At 37.1% G+C, this 18,546-nt stretch overlaps 1 protein-coding gene and 1 non-coding gene across 2 annotated transcripts; both read left to right on the top strand.

Moving 5' to 3' along the window:
- The first annotated feature begins 7,575 nt into the window (after positions 1–7,575).
- Positions 7,576–12,233, top strand: LOC105162295 (methyl-CpG-binding domain-containing protein 2). The gene is made up of 6 exons (XM_011080299.3): positions 7,576–7,765; positions 9,832–10,169; positions 10,256–10,309; positions 10,468–10,610; positions 10,812–10,901; positions 11,930–12,233. Exons 2-5 carry the CDS (start codon positions 9,844–9,846, stop codon positions 10,898–10,900), a joined length of 612 nt encoding a protein of 203 aa, XP_011078601.2. The 5' UTR covers positions 7,576–7,765; positions 9,832–9,843; the 3' UTR covers position 10,901; positions 11,930–12,233.
- An 888-nt stretch (positions 12,234–13,121) lies between these two features.
- Positions 13,122–13,192, top strand: TRNAG-GCC (transfer RNA glycine (anticodon GCC)). Its single transcript has one exon. It is a non-coding gene; the product is annotated as a tRNA-Gly (tRNA).
- Positions 13,193–18,546: the final 5,354 nt, after the last annotated feature.

An 18,546-nucleotide genomic window follows, 5' to 3' on the forward strand; every position in this document is an offset into this window, starting at 1 on the left:
CATTATTGATTTTCTGTTTGCTTTGCTCATCACTGTGAGGCTCTCACTCTGGTGGGAGTAGTGACACAAGTCTCTGAGGGTAGGTAAGGTGAAATTTCAAATTTAAGGGTACAAGAAAGTAATTTCACAGTTAAATGATCCCAATTAATCCGAAATGTAAACACGTTTGGGCGGATAAATTATGGATTGTGTATGCCCTAGTAAACATATGTATAGTCTGTCCCATTTGGGACAATCCACTTTGTTGTCCCAAATCAATCTCACGTAGGTATATCCTATCCCATCAAGTAAACACTTCCTTACAAAACTTGATGAAGGATGTCGCTTTCATTTATGGGTCATCGTCAGTGGTGTATCCACCGAAGCTAGGATTTAATGAAGAAAACATTGACAAACATATTATTATCAAATTCAAGATTCAAATATAATTTAGAATTACTAAGATGCACACATAGCACAAGGGGTTTAGTCTAATTTATCTTTCATTATGTTATAAATGAACAATAATTTTTCTTATAAATATAATAATAATAATAATAATAATAATAATAAACTGCTTTCCTATCTTTTTTAAAATGGGCAAAGTGAAATTTACCCCCTACGTTATTTGAAAGTAGCAAAAAGCCCCCTTATGCAAGAAAAAAAATCTCAATTTATCCTCCTGTGTTTTAAAGAAAGAGCAAAATGCCTCCTTCACGCAAGTGGTATAATACACGAGATCATTCTCTTTTTTTAAAAAAAAAAAATTATTTATATTTTTATTTTACAACTGTTGGATCGTATCTAACACAAAATCAATAATTATATTTCATTCATAGTTTACGTAAATTAACGGTTGATATCTTAACTTTAAAATTCAATGGTCCAGATTCAATTTACATATGTAATTTATTAGAAATATTTTAAATATATTTTTAAAATATATGTAGGATATATATTTATGATATTATATATATATATATATATTTGTATGTATACCCCAATCCTTCCCCTCCCTGGATCCTAGCCGGTCGCCCCCATCCCATCATACTATTGTCACTACCCTCTCCCTTCCCTCCGCTTGTCGCCCCTTCTCTTCCCCCAAAAAACCGCTCCACCCCCCCCCCCCCCCCCCGCCCCCCGTGGATGTCGTCCCTCCCCTTTCCTTCCCCTAGCCCCCTTCCCTTCTCCATGGTTGCGCCTTCCCTCTCCCCTCCCTTACCCCATTGTCGTGGTCTGCCCCCTTCCCCCTCTATTTTTTTTATTAATATTATATGTATATATTACATATATATTTCTAGATATATAATTATAATTTTTTTTTGTAAAAAATTATTTTTATATTTTTATTTTTTTTACTATTTATGTACATATTGTATATATACTTTATAATTTATTTTTATAATTTGTGTAAATCTAAACCATCGATCTAATTGAAATAAATATGAACCATTGATCTAAATAAGAAAATATCTAAGTCATTGATTTGTTTATTAAATTTCAATCATTAATATATATATATATATATATATATATATATATATAATATGATTTAACGACTCACATTTGGGGATATAAGTACCATATTATAGGTAAAATTTAATCAAAATTGCACCTGTTGCACGGACGTCATGCTTTAATGGGGTATTTTGCTCTTTTTTAAAAGAAAAAAAAAACCAGAAAATGGTAAATTGAAAAAAAAAATTCCATATGAGAGTAAATTAACACTTTCAAATAACTTAGGGGCGGGATGCATTTTTTGCTCTTTTTAAAATAGAGCAATTTATTCTCTCATATGATTTCATGTACTTCACACAATTTTTTTTTACAAAAAATTTATTATTAAATTATTTTCATAACCTTATTTAAGAATATTGGATCTTATTTGAATTTAAAATCCAAATTTAATTAATAAATCAATGGTGTATATTTTATTTTTGGGATTTGCAATTCCAAGTAAGATCGGTACTAATTCACAGGACATCCCACTTCCTCATGCACCGCATCAACCTTCTATTAACAAGAACGTCTATGTTGATCGGGTTAAGCTTCAATGCCCTACTATTGTTGTAGATAAGTTTGCACAAAAATTTCACAAATCTACACTCTACATTATATTCCTCCAGAGAAACAAGGTGATGAGACCATAGTCACTCCTTCCAAATCTATGGTTCAAGCTGGATCACAACGTTGGGAGACAATGACAGTTGGTTATTTCCTTAGGAAACAACTTGATTTTCACCACTTGGAGGCTTTTGCACGTTTCACATGGCTTTCCGTTTGCTCTTTAAGGGGACAACTAGAATTTTTATTTCATTCAGTTTAAATCGATAACAACCATGGAAAAGGCCATCAAGGGTGAACCTTGGCTCTTCCAAAGCTAGCTTATTGTCATGCATGGATGGGAGCCTGGTATGTCCCTCAATGAACATGCTCACATGCAGGTTCTTATTTGGATAAAATTGAAGCACTTGGCAGTTGAATTATGGTCGGATGAAGGACTAAGTGTAGTGGTTAGCGGTGTCGGTAAGCTTTTGTACCAAAATACTATAACTCAAACGTGTGGTAGACTTGAATATGCTCACATTTGTGTTATGCTTGATTATAATTCAACATTGCCTAAGTGCTTGGTGGTAATAGCTCTGAATCTGCATCGAGAGGGTTCTACTCCTTATAGGATAGAGGTCAAATATGCGTGGATACCACACAAATGTACTCACTGTTGCTCTAATGGGCATGCTCAAGCAAAATGCCCTTCGCTTCAAGTCCCAACCAAGAAGCCAATATTGTTTTCTTGAGGAAAGCTATGTCCACTTCTCCTGTTAACCTTGTTGACGAATCAAATGTGGAGTCAACCCAAGCTACACCAGTTGAGGACTTACCTCCTGCTCAAGTCGTCGCTCCCAGACAATCTGACGCATCAGATGAAAGTCTCCTCAACCTTTGAGAATGTACTTAATGTGTATGTTCCGCCTAATATTTCTCTCAATCCCTCTTGCACTCATATGACTCATATCCTTCAAGAAACAGGCAAAGAACTTGTGTTGTTCAACCTTTTTCAGCACTTACCCTTGGAAGAAGAAAATTGTGAAGATAACCTCCAAATGGGCCCTATTAGCAACCCGCATTTTTATTGCCCATGATCAAAGCTGCTGTTTGGAATGTTTGGGGTCTGAACCTTAGGGACCATCAACCGGTGGTTAATAATCTTATGACTGAATTTCGACTTGTTTTTTGTGATATTCTGGAAACTCGAGTTGCTCTTGCTAATGCAACTTGCATCCAAAACTCTGTGAAACTAGGTTGGAAATGGTTCTGCGATTACACTACAGTAGGGGCCCAAATTTGGCTAGAATGATCTGAGGTGGATGTCGTGGTGGACTTTTTGGAAGTTTATGAACAACTAATTCACTATAGAGTCACCAACAAATTTATGCACATAACCCTTTTGATATATGTTGTGTATGGTGCTAAAAACAACATTGCACGGAGGGAGCTATGTAGTATTCTATATAGACTCTCGGAGGAAGTGAGGGACTCCAATTGGTTAATATTTGGGGACTTTAATGCCATGTTAGACTCTAGTGAAATCAGAGGTCTAAACTTAGATTCTGTCCTAGCCATGGAAGTGTTTCAAGAGGCTGTTAATGAAGCTTGGTTATTCACTTTGCCAATGACTGGTGCTTACTTCTCTTGGCACAATTGCAGTACTGGTACCGCCGCCTTTGGAAGCGGCTTGACAAGGTCATGGTCAATGAATCTTAGCTTGATACATGGCCTGATAGTCGGTATATATGTAGCACGCCATGAACCTCTGACCACTCCCCACTCATACTGGATGCTAGTGATTGTCACTTATGCCATAGATCAGTTTTTCGCTTTGACAACTACTTGACAACATCTCCTGGATTTTTTAACACAGTGGAAACAATATGGAAACACAGAATACATGGCTCTCCCATGTTTTCTGTGGCCAAGAAACTGAAGCCCCTCAAGTCTTCTTCCAAACGCTTTAGAAGGGAGAAAGGCGACCTTGCTAGTAACACCCTTTATGCTGCCAACTTCCTTGCCCAAGCGTAGCAATTGTTATCTCATAATCCACATTGCCCCTGTTTACTAATTTGGAAAGATGCTGTCATTTGGTGTATTATAAGGAAGTCAATCAAGAACGAAGCATGTTACAACAACGGGGCAAGATATCATGGCTTAAGGAAGGTGACCTTTGGACCAGGTTTTTTTTTTAGGAAAATTAAAGCTCGTCGTGCTGTTAATAGAGATGTCAAATCTCAACTGACAGTGGAGATAATTTGATTGATCAAGACTTGGTCATATAAGAATTTGTAACATATTTCAAGCAATTATTGGGAGGTGACCGGAGTAATAGGAGTATTAATCTATCTTGGTTATCAACCCATGCTTCACACATCATCACTTAAGAGGAGGGTACTCTCCTTACTGCTCCAGTCCTTGATTATGAAATAAAGGAGGCTATTTTCAGCATAGAAGCTTATAAGTCCCCAAGTCTAGATGGATACACGTTTGCTTTTCTTAAGGAGGCTCGAACATTGGTGCGCCAGAGGTATCTCTAGCCATTTAAGATTTATTTGTGCATGGCAAACTATTGAAGCAGTTTAATGTTACTCTCTTAATGCTTGTGCCTAAAGTTCAACAGCCCCAAAGAGTAAGTGATTTCTGACCTATTGCGTGGTGCAATGTCCTTTACAAGGCAATCAACAAGATCCTAGTTAACCACATGAAAGTTCTGATGCCTAATTTGGTATCAAATAAGCATAATGCTTTCGTCCCGACAGAAGAATTAGTACTAACATCCTACTTGCACAGGAACTTTTCCATGGTTACAATCAAAATGCAGTACCACCTAGATGTGGTCTTAAAATTGATCTCCACAAGGCTTTCGATTTGATGGTTTGGGATTTCTACATGCAACATTAAGACTACTCAACTTCCCTCCACAGTTTATTAATTGGATAATGGAATGTGTCACTTCCTTAACATACTCCATCAACCTCAATGGCGGGACTCATGGCTTCTTTATAGTTGCTAGAGTTCGGCACGGCAATCCGCTGTCGCCATATCTTTTTATCTTGCTTATGAAAATGCTACATCTTACTATCAACTTCAAAACTCATAATAATCTATCTTTCTCGTTTCACGGGAGGTGTAAGGAGCTCGCTATTACTGAACTGTACTTTGCCGACGATCTTCTACTATTCTATAAGGCCAAAGAGAGTTCTATCCGACTTTTCAAGGAAATACTGGAACATTTTGCTAGACTTTATGGATTGTAAATTAATCCCACCAAGAGTCACCTTATTGTGTCTAAGTCAGCCACCCCACTTAAATGAAGACTCTTGGACATAGAGGAGTATCAGGAAGGAGTTCTCCCAGTTAATTATCTTGGTCTTCCAATGGTTTTTTCGAGGCTCACAATAAATGATTGCAAGCCACTATTGTAGAGATAGACACACGGATTACTTCATGGAATTCATTCAACCTGTCTTATGCTAGATGCATCGAAATATTAAATCAGTACTTAGTGCTTAACAGGTGTATTGCGAAAGGGCTTCTTCTTCCCATCAGATCATGCACGTGCATAAAGAAATCGCACCAGTTGAGGTCCACGTTCATTAGATTTTCATTTGATCTCGGCTACTTAGATGATAACAGTCTTCCAACCAAAAACAAGAGGTGAGATTTTGAATCAGCCTCCCAAAGTCCATCAGGAACCATGACCCCCAACCCTCCCTCTCTGAGAGTATCAATTTCCTACCCAACCTTTGACATAAAGCCTCCATACCCCGATAGTAAATCGAAGCAGTCCCAAAGGGGACACAAGCACGACTGAGATGCAAACGAAAAGCTACGTCCAAAACCAAGCAGAACAACAAGACAGATGGAAGACCCTGCCATAAAAAACATACAAAGGATAACATAGATATAAGAGCAAGAAGCAGGAAAAGAAAAAAAGAAAAAAGAAGAGTAATGGAAACCAAAACACAAAAGGCGAGAATAATAAAATAGGAATAAACCCACGAAACCAACACACCAAAGCGTACTATGATCTGAATACCATTAATGCACTAACACCACTAATCAAACCTGCCACATCCCCAAGATAGACTTCAGTGCCGTCGTAATCACTGGGAAGGAACAGTTCAAACCTCACCAGAGCTAATATGATATGCCGATAGACACCAAAGTACTCTCAAAGATAGAGAGAACAAAAACTCCGAGTCGGGGAGAACTTTTTTGCTTATAATTTGTAGTCAATCCATTTTTAATATCTGAATGTATCAAATGATGTAATAAATTGTGTGTATAAAGGATAAAAAAAAACATCTATCTAAGCAGCTAGATATATTCTGTTTGCCTTTATAATAATAATAATAGTTAAAAAATAATAAATAAACCTATGATTTGAATTGTTTTGTTAAGAACAATTTTGAGATAATAATAATTGTTTGGGTTGTTTTGTTAAGAATAATTTAATTTGTACTTGAAAATTTATTTTTTTGACTTGAATACAAAATAAATAATTTTATTTGTAACTAATATGTTGAATTTCTTTTTCATATTTATAGGATAAATAAAATAATCGAGCCCACCGAATTAGATCTACCCGACGTGTTTTGTATCCGAGCAGGACGGGGCATAAAAAAATCAAAGCGGAGTAGGTCGCGAATCCATCCAACCCCACCTTGTTGCCACCCCTACCTCTTGGTATTGTTAAACAAAGCCTAGCGACAAGCAAAATTATGGATCATATGTTATATATTGTCTTTTTCGTATATATAAATTAATAATAATATTTTATTTAAAAATTCATATCATTTTATTCGGATCATACTACTAGTTATTTTTTTTATATTCATCATATTTTTATGGTATCAAATATTATATCTCCAACTATTATTATTATCCAATAAAAATGAAAAAGCGGAAAAAACTCTTCAAATAAACAGACACTAAATAAACAAAATTTGAACCAAAGAGGTCTTACTCAATTAATACAATTAAGTACGTGCATAGTGTCCTTCTTTAAAATTTTGTATAATTACATATAAGTTTTTTGTAATTTAAAAAATTACATCTAATACCCCTAGTATTTGTTTCTATTTAACAAATTGACCGAACCCCCCCGATTGTCAAAATTCATCGAATTTGTTGATATTCATAAAAAAGTTGAATGCAAATTTATGTTTACCCTAAATTGACTTATTACTAACCTATTAAACGCCAAATAAATCTTTTTCTAAGTAATATATTCTTATACATCTTCATACACTAATATATATGATGGGGTATCTATTTATTAGACAAAATAATGTTAGGGGTTTCAGATGTAATTTCTTAAGTCACAGGAAAGGGGAGAGCGGTGTTATTACCCTTAATCAAAATAATTTGTAATTCATTAATTTGAATTATCAGTATATTAAATTAATTTTTAAATTTGAATATATTGAATGATATGATAAATTGCATATTATAATAATAAAATAATAATAAACAAAATCCAAAATTAAATTTATGGTAACGTAAATATCACACTTTATATTCTCGTCATCACTTCTAACAGTTCAATGCTCTCGTCATCGGCTTCGTCAACTCACACACACAACCTCCGCCACCCCCCTAACACACTTAGAGACACACACACTTAGACACACACACACTCAGACACAGTCTAGCACCAGCGACAGAAGTCTTCGCCTATTCAGGGGGCCGAGACGTGCAGATCAACGATTCTTGGTGATTATAGATTGAGGTTTAATCTCTGAACTTGTTCTGTTTCCAGGTGTTTATGTCGCTGATTAATTTTGATTTGTTTTGTACATTGTATCTGTGTTTCTTGAGGTGACTGTGCGATTTTTTTGGCGAATTGAGGTTTCATGTTTAAGTTTTCTTGACGAATTTTCTGATCTGTTTGATTTATTTGTAAGATGCATCTCGCTCGGACAAAACCCACACTCATATAAACATTAAGTGATTAAATAATGAAACATGCATGTCTAGGATTATACGGTTCACAGGAGTTTTATGTTTTTCCAGTGGATTCAAATCATCGGTTTCAGTTGCATGTCATTAAATAATCAAAAAACAATGAATAAATAGATCAGTATATAATAAAGAAAAGAATAGATAAAAAATTAGGGGGAAAAGAGGAATATTGTTTTTTAGTGTCTTCAACATAAGAAACTTGCTGTGGGTTGAGATAGTTCAGAAATGAGTTATTTAATTTTGAATGCAAGTACTTTCCCTTTCCCTACATCTTTGTACATATGTTCACTCTGATTGCTCTCTCTGTGTAAGGAGGCAATTTCTATCTCATGCGCATATAGACAAGGTTTTATGTTGCATGTGATATACGTTTTACTTTTGAAATGTTGCGATTTGCGTTTCGCGGGCCTGCGATTGTGTGAATTTATGATGAAGATTGTATTAACAGGCATTTGAGTGTGAAACTATCTTGATAGGTTTAGATCAGGCTTAATTTTATCTTTAGAATAGGGCATGTTTTGGTCAATTTAGTTATCTACAGAAGGAGATGGAGGGGGAGGGTGGGAGGCAAACTAGGCATCTGCATATATGAAATCTAATATTTCACGATAGGTATATTGATCATAATAGTATGAAAAGTACCCAACGGTACGTTCCTACTTTGGGACTTTGAAGTGAACATATTTGCCGATTAAAACGAAAGCGAAAGAGGAAATCTCGATTTTATTTATGCATCTCATTCGTTTTATAACCCTCGTATGAATATTTTATTTTCTTTTTCATACTACATCGAACGCTCAAGAACACCAAGGATACACCCCTTGGTTCGACTAATTTATGTTTAATTTTTACACTATTTTATTATTTTCTCACTCCCCTCGGCTAGCGCTTTCCTAGGCCGATCTGCTTGTTCCCTTAAAATGGTATTAGAGCCCGGTTCGATGTGAAGGCTATTGGTTTTCATGTGTTCTTTATTTGATGAGCATAAAAATGTGATTTACAGTTTCTTTAAAGCATGATTTAATTGCTTTATATTAACTGTCTACAGATAGGGGACATCTACACAGATTAAGCGCTGAAGATAATGACTGCCTATATATATCACGTAACATGCAACAGTGCCTCTTGTTGCTGTGTCTAGTCAAGGATCTATGTCTATGTCCATTTGTTACATGATTAGTGTTTTGTTTAAGGTTCAGTTAGCACCAGCAGTACCAAGCTGCTGCTTTGCATTTTCTTTATGTATCTTGAACAAATAAGTGCTTTGTATTCAGTGTTGTTCACAAATTATGAAGTGTCATCTTCTAGTTCTCCAGGCGTTCAGTTTATACCGTTTCATGTGTCTTGACTTCGCTTTTATGCTTTGCAGTAAAGCATTTTGTATTTATGATTATGTCGATGTCTTGATCCTATTTCTGAGAAGTGTCCAGAATTGAAATAACTAGGTATCCTTTTGAATTACTTCGTTCTATTTATGTACCTAAGTTGGATTCAGAATATTCAGTTTAATCTGTTATAAAGTTTTGGTGTGCAATTTAATAGGAAAATTTTCTATTCTCTGCATTGTTGATATGTTGGTGTGTAATGACTTCCATTTTTTCTTTTCTGTTCTTGATGGAAATTGGTGTTTGTTGAAAATCAACTTAGAATTGTTACTTTGTCATGATTTTTTGTGGTGTGAGATTCTTTCTTGTGGGATTCTACATTAATTTAACTTTCTGTTTTAGATTTTAGTACAATGTTTGCTTCGAATTGATTGTTCTGGGCATATAGTTAGACAAAGTGCAAAAATATTAGTGGCATTAAGCAATGACTTCCAGTTGATAATCTCAGTTCTTTAGAGCAATGGAACAAGAACAAGCTATAGGAGCAAAAAGGGTCTGGGAATCTGTAAAGTTATATACTGTCAAGTGCGCCAAATGTTCAAAATGGAGGCTCATCCCAACAAAGGAAAAGTATGAGGAGATACGGGAAAGGATCGTAGAACGATCTTTCCTATGCGATACAGCACGTGCGTGGCGACCTAATGTCTCTTGCAATGAAGAATCAGATGTTAAGCAGGATGACAGTTTCCTTTGGGCTATGGACAAGCCGAGAATTCCCCAAACTCCTCCAGGCTGGCAACGTATTTTACGAATCAGAGCTGAAGGCGGCACAAAATTCGCTGATGTGTATGTAGCCTATCACATTTTACTTTCCCTTCTTTGAGAAAATGGGAGTAAAGATTTTGAGTGATGTTTGCCATGTGTCTTAACAGGTATTATGTCACCCCATCTAACAAAAGATTACGTTCTATGGTCGAACTTAGCAGGTAAATGTGCAGAATTCTGAGGAACGACTTAGCTTTTTTCTGCTTTGCACTTGAAATGCACAAAAAAATAACTATTAAGAGTATTGATATCTTGGAGTCTAGTGCTTCTTTTTTTTATAATAATTGCGGGCTGGGATATCTGGTGCTTTCTATTTCAGGTACATTAATGAGCATCCGCATCTATGCGAAGGTGTCAACATCTCGCAATTCTCGTTTCAGCCCCCAGTACCATTGGATGAGAAATACATTGCAAAGCGAGCCCGTTCTACCACCCATGACACAAGCAGTACTCCTGCAGCAGGTTTCATGATGCTTTCCCTTGGTTTCTTGAGGATTCATTCCAGATTAGGGTCATAATTTAGATGTTATACATGTGTTTTCTCTGCTGAAAATTTTATCATGACGGGTCATGATTAGGAAGTTAATATTTTCTAGATTTCTGAGTGGATTTATTATACCTTTTATTAAAAAAATTATGTGCAACTTCTCGATCTGTTTCCAGGGGCTTATCATGCATTACAGACTCAAAATGATAGCTCTGGGGTGCCGGAGAGTGCAACTACTGAGGCTAAAGCTCCTGCTCAAAGTTGAGGTATTCTATAAGTTTAGACATTATCATAGAACTGACTATGGTTTTAGTTTCTTCTCTGAAGGTTGATTAAATTAGTGACCAAGTTTAAGGAATATTATGGCTCATCTTGTGCAGTTGCATTACGTAATTTAAATTTCTACCAAATCTTCTACATCTATGATCTGCATCATGTCATGTAGTTTGAAATTTCTCTAGCCTGTGGCGTTGCATAACTATTTAGCTTGCAACAGCACTAAAATTTTCTTCTTTTGCCAAAAGTTCTGTGAAGACTGATTTGATTGAAGCTGGGCACATAAGACTGATGGGATCTCAAGTTTGATCTTTTCTACATGAACTTATTTTGGTTCAGTTCCCTCAGCTATTGATTGCACAAAGAAAAACCAACATCAGTGTTGGCAAGTCCTTACAGCAATTCACCATTTATGTTCATTCCTAGAGAAAATTATAAGCAATTAATCTGGCTTGGTTTATATTCATTTTAAATATATGTGCTCTATCCTTGCTGTTTTTGTGCTTTACAAGTATGTTTTATTTTGCAATACATATCATCTATCCTAGCTAAATTTAAGACGATATAGCTTTGAGATGTTAAATTATTCTGTACAACCCATCAAAGGGAAGGGTAAGGGCTCAAAAGCAAGAGTGAAACGGCAAGGACTTGGAGAATTATAATAAGTCCAATTCAAAAATGATTTTCTTGCTTGTGTGTTAGCATATGATACCTTTAGGTCTATCACTTTTTGTTTGAGGAACTGCATTTAAGATGTTTAAAATTTTCAAAAGTTTATGTTTTAGTTTTATACTAATTAGTTCGTATGTGCAAACTGCCTTCGTGTGAACAAGCCATGAGCTCGCCAGAGATAGAATAATTCTCCTACATTAGTACTTCTGATAAAATTACTGGTATCACTATTTCATATGGTTTAAAACGAGCACACTCTATCTTTTTTCTTTTCCTTATTTCCTGATAATGAATTTATGTACCATCATCAATTTCTAAGAAAGAACTTTGGAATGAAATCTCACAGGATATCGCTTCGCCCAGAATGCTTCCACCAAGAAGGAGATGGACAACATACACAAACCATAAGCTCAGACTTACAAAGTTCGTGTATTTGAAGTATACGAATGGGACCGTTGTCGAAATTGTGGGAGGTGTCAACTTGTTCATCATATTCATGGTGGAATTATGTTTGTAAAGTAGGTGGAATTACTCTTTCCAGAAACTTTTTGCAGTTTTGACTTCTGACTTGTGGAAATTGTGAATTTTTTTAAAAATGTATTGAAATGTAAATATAGAACTTATTAATATATTAAAAAGTGTCACGTGCATTTCATGTGCCAAAAAAAGATGAATGTAAAACTTATTAGTAATACATAACATAATCACTATTTATCCTTTTCCCATTTTGTTCACAAACTTGTCACACGATACAATTGATTGAATCTAAGTTTATTGTAGATAAATTAGTAATTTGTGGCACACACATAATTTTTTAAATTTATTTAAAATAAAATTTTTGCACAAGTTTTATTATTCAATAAAGTATATACGAAATAATTAGTTATATTCTCTCAAAAAGAAAATAAATTTTATACATATTAAATTTAGGAGAAATTATTGATAAAAAGAAGATATTAGGGAGAGGAAAGTTAACAAAAAACCATCAAAAATAATTACGCATCGATGATACTGCCTTTATTTTTCTATAGCACTCCAAAAGATAGGGTAAATTACAATGAATTCTCCTGATATTTGAGATAATTATGAATATTCTTTTATTATTTAAAAAATTATTAATAGGTCATAATGTTTGATTAAATTATATCATTCTAGGATGAAAGTTGGGAAGTTTTAAATCTGACCTTAGTTTATTTATTTTTAAAAAAATTATGAATAAAAATTGGAAAATGTGGATGAAAAATTGTGAAAAAAAGTATCCCCTTAATTTATAAAATTTTAAAAAATAAGTAAAATTATAATTCATATTTTTACAATGAAAATTTGGTTATTTACCACAAAAAGTATATGAAAATGTCATGGGAGCTAATAGATTCGGTTATTTATTGGACGGTCATTAAAATCAGAAAAATATTGATAATTTTTCAAACGAAAAAAGGTATTTATAATTATGGCAAACCTTATAGAATTTATATTTACCCCAAAAACATTTAGAAGGTGCGTTAGATTAAATATAGGAGTTTATTTATTACAAACCTGCACCAGTGGTCTAGTGGTAGAATAGTACCCTGCCACGGTACAGACCCGGGTTCGATTCCCGGCTGGTGCATTCAGAGAGGTGTGAAGATAACTATTCTGCGCTCGATGTGGCGATTGGGTTCTCCACTTCCTTCGCCTTCTCAACAGTGGCGACAATATAGCGCATCTGACCTCTCTCCTTCTTCTCTTTTTTTTTTCTTTTTTTTTTTCTACTGACTTATTTTCTTTAATTCATATTTTTGTTACAATATTTGGGTTAATTATGGTTAGACCCTATCTAAAAATAAAAAATTGTATCTGTTCAAAAGAAGTTTCAAAATTTCACTTATACCCCCTTCAAGAATTCATTTTTTACACTTAACTCCCGTTCATTAGGATTTAGAAGAAAAATATTAATACAAAAAAATTACATAGATTTTTAATTTCACTCATCATTTAATATTTTTCTATTTGATCAACGACTGTGGCCACAGATTCATAGAGCGTGAACGCATCTCCAAGTGCATAAGAAGTACCTCTGTCACATAATGACATGGGAACAGATCCTCTTCTTGGAGCTCACTGTTCTCGCTATATACTCCGACTACTCTGGACAAGACTTATTATGATCATATCTGCGACACAATCACCTCTCGCGTAAATCTAGGATACAGTCATTTTATGCATGTGATTATCGTGATTTCTCAAGTTTAAGGACTACTCCCGTACTATCAGAGCTGGGGATTCGAGTCACACCGACCAAACCTCTAAGACTTTCATATGACGATTCCGACGAGTCAGTTCAGTCAGTTGACAACTTTGTCAACTAACCTATTGAAATTGCATAGCATCCAACGTCTGTCGTCGATGAAACTCGGCACTCATCCAATGAATGCAATATTCAATGCAAGTCACACCTCTCGCGTAGATCTAGGATACAGTCATTTTATGCATGTGATTATCGTGATTCCTCAAGTTTAAAAACTACTCCCGTACTATCAGAGCTGGGGATTCGAATCACACCGACCAAACCTCCAAGGCTTTTATATGACGATTCCGGCGAGTCAGTTCAGTTAGTTGACCACTTTGTCAACTAACCTATTGAAATTGCATAGCGTCCAACGTCTGTCGTCGATGAAACGCGACACTCATCCAATGAATGCGATACTCAATGCAAGTCACACCTCTCGCGTAGATCTAGGATACAGTCATTTTATGCATGTGATTATCGTGATTCCTCAAGTTTAAGAACTACTCCCGTACTATCAGAGCTGGGGATTCGAGTCACACCGATCAAACCTCCAAGGCTTTCATATGACGATTCCGGCGAGTCAGTTCAGTCAGTTGACCACTTTGTTAACTAACCTACTGAAATTGCATAGCGTCCAATGTCTGTCGTCGATGAAACGCGGCACTCATCCAATGAATGCAATATTCAATGCAAGTCTCAGTAGGACTCTCGATATCCAGTCTTGAGGTTCTCGACTTGGAACATTTCAGATCAACCTTCAGAAGTTGGTTTCATAATCGCTATCCAGTGCGCAATCCAACTACATGGGTTATTAAGTGGTCTGTGAGCATATGTTGTGACGTCAAAGCAATATTTACGTAATTTGGTAAGCACAACAAACACGTGTATCAAAGATGGATACTTATCATATTTATCAGGATAATATTACTTTAATAAAAATTGCTTGAATGGTTATCAAAACATCCAATCTAATTGGCTTTCCGCCATCTATTCCAACATAATCAGTCCAAAAGCACTTCCTCAGACACCACCTTAGGAGAGTTTTCCCCAACTTTATTCGGTGCAATCAACAGGTGGTCGCAGCAACAATTAGAAGCAGATGACAGTGCTGGCTCTTGCCCACTCAGTCCCCGCTGTGGAAGCAGACATCCCTTAAGAAGGAGTAGAAGGAGTCCTACCGAAAGGAGACATTCCAGCATCTAGGACCCCACCCATTGAGAGACAAGGGCTCCTCCAACAGCTCCCCTAGAGGTCCTCAGATAATGGTTGGGGCACAATTGGAATGCCTCCAAAAGGTTCTCCAAGATGTACAACACCAGATAGCAGTGGCCTCTGAAGATAAGCAACAGGGTGTCCCCTTCACGGAAGCGGTGATGGTGGACGAACTCCCAACGAATTGCGGTACCCCCACTATTGCTGAGTATGATGGGATGACTGACCTTCAAGAGCATCTCTCATGTTTTGAGATGCGGCTCTTTTACATAGGTATAGGGATGGAATCAAGTGTCGCATTTTTGTCACCACCTTCTCTAGGGCCGCACAGTAATGGTTCAACCAATTGTCGAATGGAGTTTTAGGAAGTTTTCAAGAATTTCAGTTTCTTTTCTTGCACCAATTCACTAGCAGCCGGGAGCTTTGAAAGAAGGAGCTCCGCCTTTTTGCCATACGCCAAAAGGACAATGAACCATTGAGGGAGTAATCTGCAGGATTCAACACGGCAGTCTTGGAGGTATCCTCTGCAACTCAAGAGTTGAAGGGTAGTGCTTTCTCACAAGGACTCCTAGATGGGGATTTCTTCAATCCCTGGTTAAAAAACGTGTGTCCAAGTTCAACACCCTCCTAGCCCATGCAACCAAGTATATCAATGCGGAGGACGCCCAAGCTAAAAAGAAGGAGAGTCATGGGGAGAAGAGGCAAGAAGTTCAGGAAGCCCGCTTCAAGAAGCCTCAGACTAATTTTCGGGACAAAAAGGCTCCAAAAGGATAATGCCTTCTACACGCCCTTGACGGTACCAATCACCCAAGCCCTCATGGCAGTCGAAGAAAAAGGCTTTCTATGCCCTGGTCATAGAGAGAGCAATCCCAACGTCCTAAATCCAAAAAATTCTGCCGTTTTCATACTGATTACGACCACACTACTGAAGAGTGCCGACATCTAAAGAATGATATTGAGGGGCTCATCCAAAACAGATATCTGCAGGAGTACGTCTGCTGGGAAAAAGCCAGAGAAAAAGAACCATACCGTAAACAAGAAATAAACAAAGGGAAGGAAGCAAATATTTCCAGTCTTGAGTCTTTACCAAATGAAGAAGACAGAAATACCTCTGGGGGAAAAACTGAAATTAATGAACCTCCCCGTAAATGAGTTATATGAATGATTTTAGGTGGGCTAAATGGAGGCGACTAGCATCATGCTAGAAAAGTCCAGGTTAGAGAAGCACACAACATAACTATAGAGGAGATATGGGATGTTGGGGCGATGGAGGATGCCCTCCTTATCCAGTTCGGAAGAGTAGAAAGATCAGGTCTTAAGAGCTCTCATAAAGACGCACTGGTCATCACGACTCTGCTAGCCAACTACAAAGTAGGACGTATATTTCTAGATTCGGTAACTTCTACAGACATATTGTTCAGAAAAGCCTACGATCAGATGCAGTTAGGGGACACCCCTTGGAGAAAGTGAACACTTTCCTGTACGGATTCGTGGGGAGGTTGTCCATCCTAGGGGCATGATTTCACTCCCCTTGACCCTAGGTACTAGCGCCATTCGAAAGACTTTCCTGTTGAAATTCTTAGTGGTAGATACCCCATCAGCATACAACGTTAATTTGGGGAGGCTCACCCTCAACGCTTTTCAAACCATGATCTCCATTTATCACATGAAAATCAAGTTCCCTACACTTGGAGGTGTAGGAGAAGTACAACAAGACCCCCTCAAATCTTGCAAGTGTTACATGGAGGTTTTACGCAAAGGACAAAAGAGAAATAGGGACGAAATACCCAAGGAGGCGCCCCCCAAGCAAGCGAGAGAAGGGGGTCACTGAAAGATAAAGAAAACAAGGGGTATCCCCCAAGGTTCAGCTGACGGAAGAACTAATGAATGTTGAACTTGTACCTGGAGATCCAGAAAACTTTACACGCATTGATTCTCATATGGAGGATGCGACATGCAAAGAAATAATTCAATGCTTACTTCACAACGCAAACATCTTTGCATGGACCCCCAAGATTTAGAAGGAATCAACCCTAATGTCATAACTCACCATCTCAATACAGATCCCAACATCAAGCCGGCGAAATAAAAGAAGAGACACTTTGGACTGAAAAAAGATAAAATTATCCAAGCTGAAGTTGATTTATTGGCGGCGGGTCGCATCAAAGAAATACGATTTTCCTAGTGGTTATCTAACGTTGTGTTAATACCCAAGCTAGGAGAAAAATGGAGAATGTGCATTGACTTCAGGGATCTCAATGAGGCGTTCCCTAAAGATTTTTATCCTCTACCTCGAATCGATCAACTAGTGGACTCCACATTTAAATGTGGATTGTTAAGCATGATGGACACATCTCAAGAATATTATCAAATAATGCTAGCTCCAGAAGACCACAAAAGAGACAGTTTCATCACATTTGCTGGAATATTTTGTTATGTGGCCATGCCATTTGGCCTAAAGAATGCTGGAGCCACCTACCAATGTTTGGTAGACAAATATTCCGCCCACAGATTGTAAGGAATGTCGATGTGCACGTAGATGATATGCTAGTGAAAAGTAGGAAGACCAAGGACCATGTTGCGAACTTGGAAGAGACATTCTCCGTTTTGAGAAACTATCAACTAAAGCTCAATCCTAGAAAGTACGCCTTTGGAGTGAAAAGGGGATGCTTTCAAGGATTCATGGTCACCAAAGATGAATCAAGGTGAACTCCCTCAAGATGAAGGCCATCTTGGGCATGATGGCACCCTCCAATATTAATGAAGTACAAAAGCTAACTAGGAGCGTGGCAGCACTTAGCTATTTTATCTCCAAGTTGGCCAAAAAAAAAAGCCTACCCCTTTTCAAAGTCCTTCGAAAGGCGAAACATTTCGACTAGAACAATTCATGTCAACAAACTTTTGAAGAGCTCAAGCGATGGGGGACTCTCTCTACTGGTGAAGCCATCTCCAGGGGATACCTTCTATGTGTATCTATCAGCCACCCCAAGCGGTCAGCTCCGTCCTCATTCATGAAGATAATGGGAAACAAATGCCGATCTATTATGTCAGCAAAGTTCTTAATGGAGCGGAAGGGCGATACACCCCTAAAGAAAAAATATCACCACTGCTAGAAGGCTACGTCCATATTTCCTTTCGCATCCCATTGAAAAAAAACTAACCCGCCTCTGAAACAAACACTGGGTAAGCCAGATACATCAGAACGATTAGTAAAATGGGTGGTAGAATTGAGCGAGTACCATCACGGCGTAAGCTTTAGCCGACTTCGTCTCTGAAACAACAGGGACATCTGAAAAAAGGCACCCCTCAAACCGAAAAATGGCTATTGCATGTAGATGGATCATCCACGATTCAAGGCAGTGGTACAGACATAGTCATCACTTCACCCAAGGAAAAGATCTAGAATTCACTGTCAAGTTCGGATTTAGGGCCTCCAACAATGAGGCCGAATACGAAGCACTCATAATGGGGCTCAGAATGAT

Source organism: Sesamum indicum, linkage group LG5, assembly GCF_026168435.1.
Source record: "Sesamum indicum cultivar Baizhima isolate 11 linkage group LG5, ASM2616843v1, whole genome shotgun sequence".
NCBI classification, from domain to species: Eukaryota; Viridiplantae; Streptophyta; class Magnoliopsida; order Lamiales; family Pedaliaceae; genus Sesamum; species Sesamum indicum.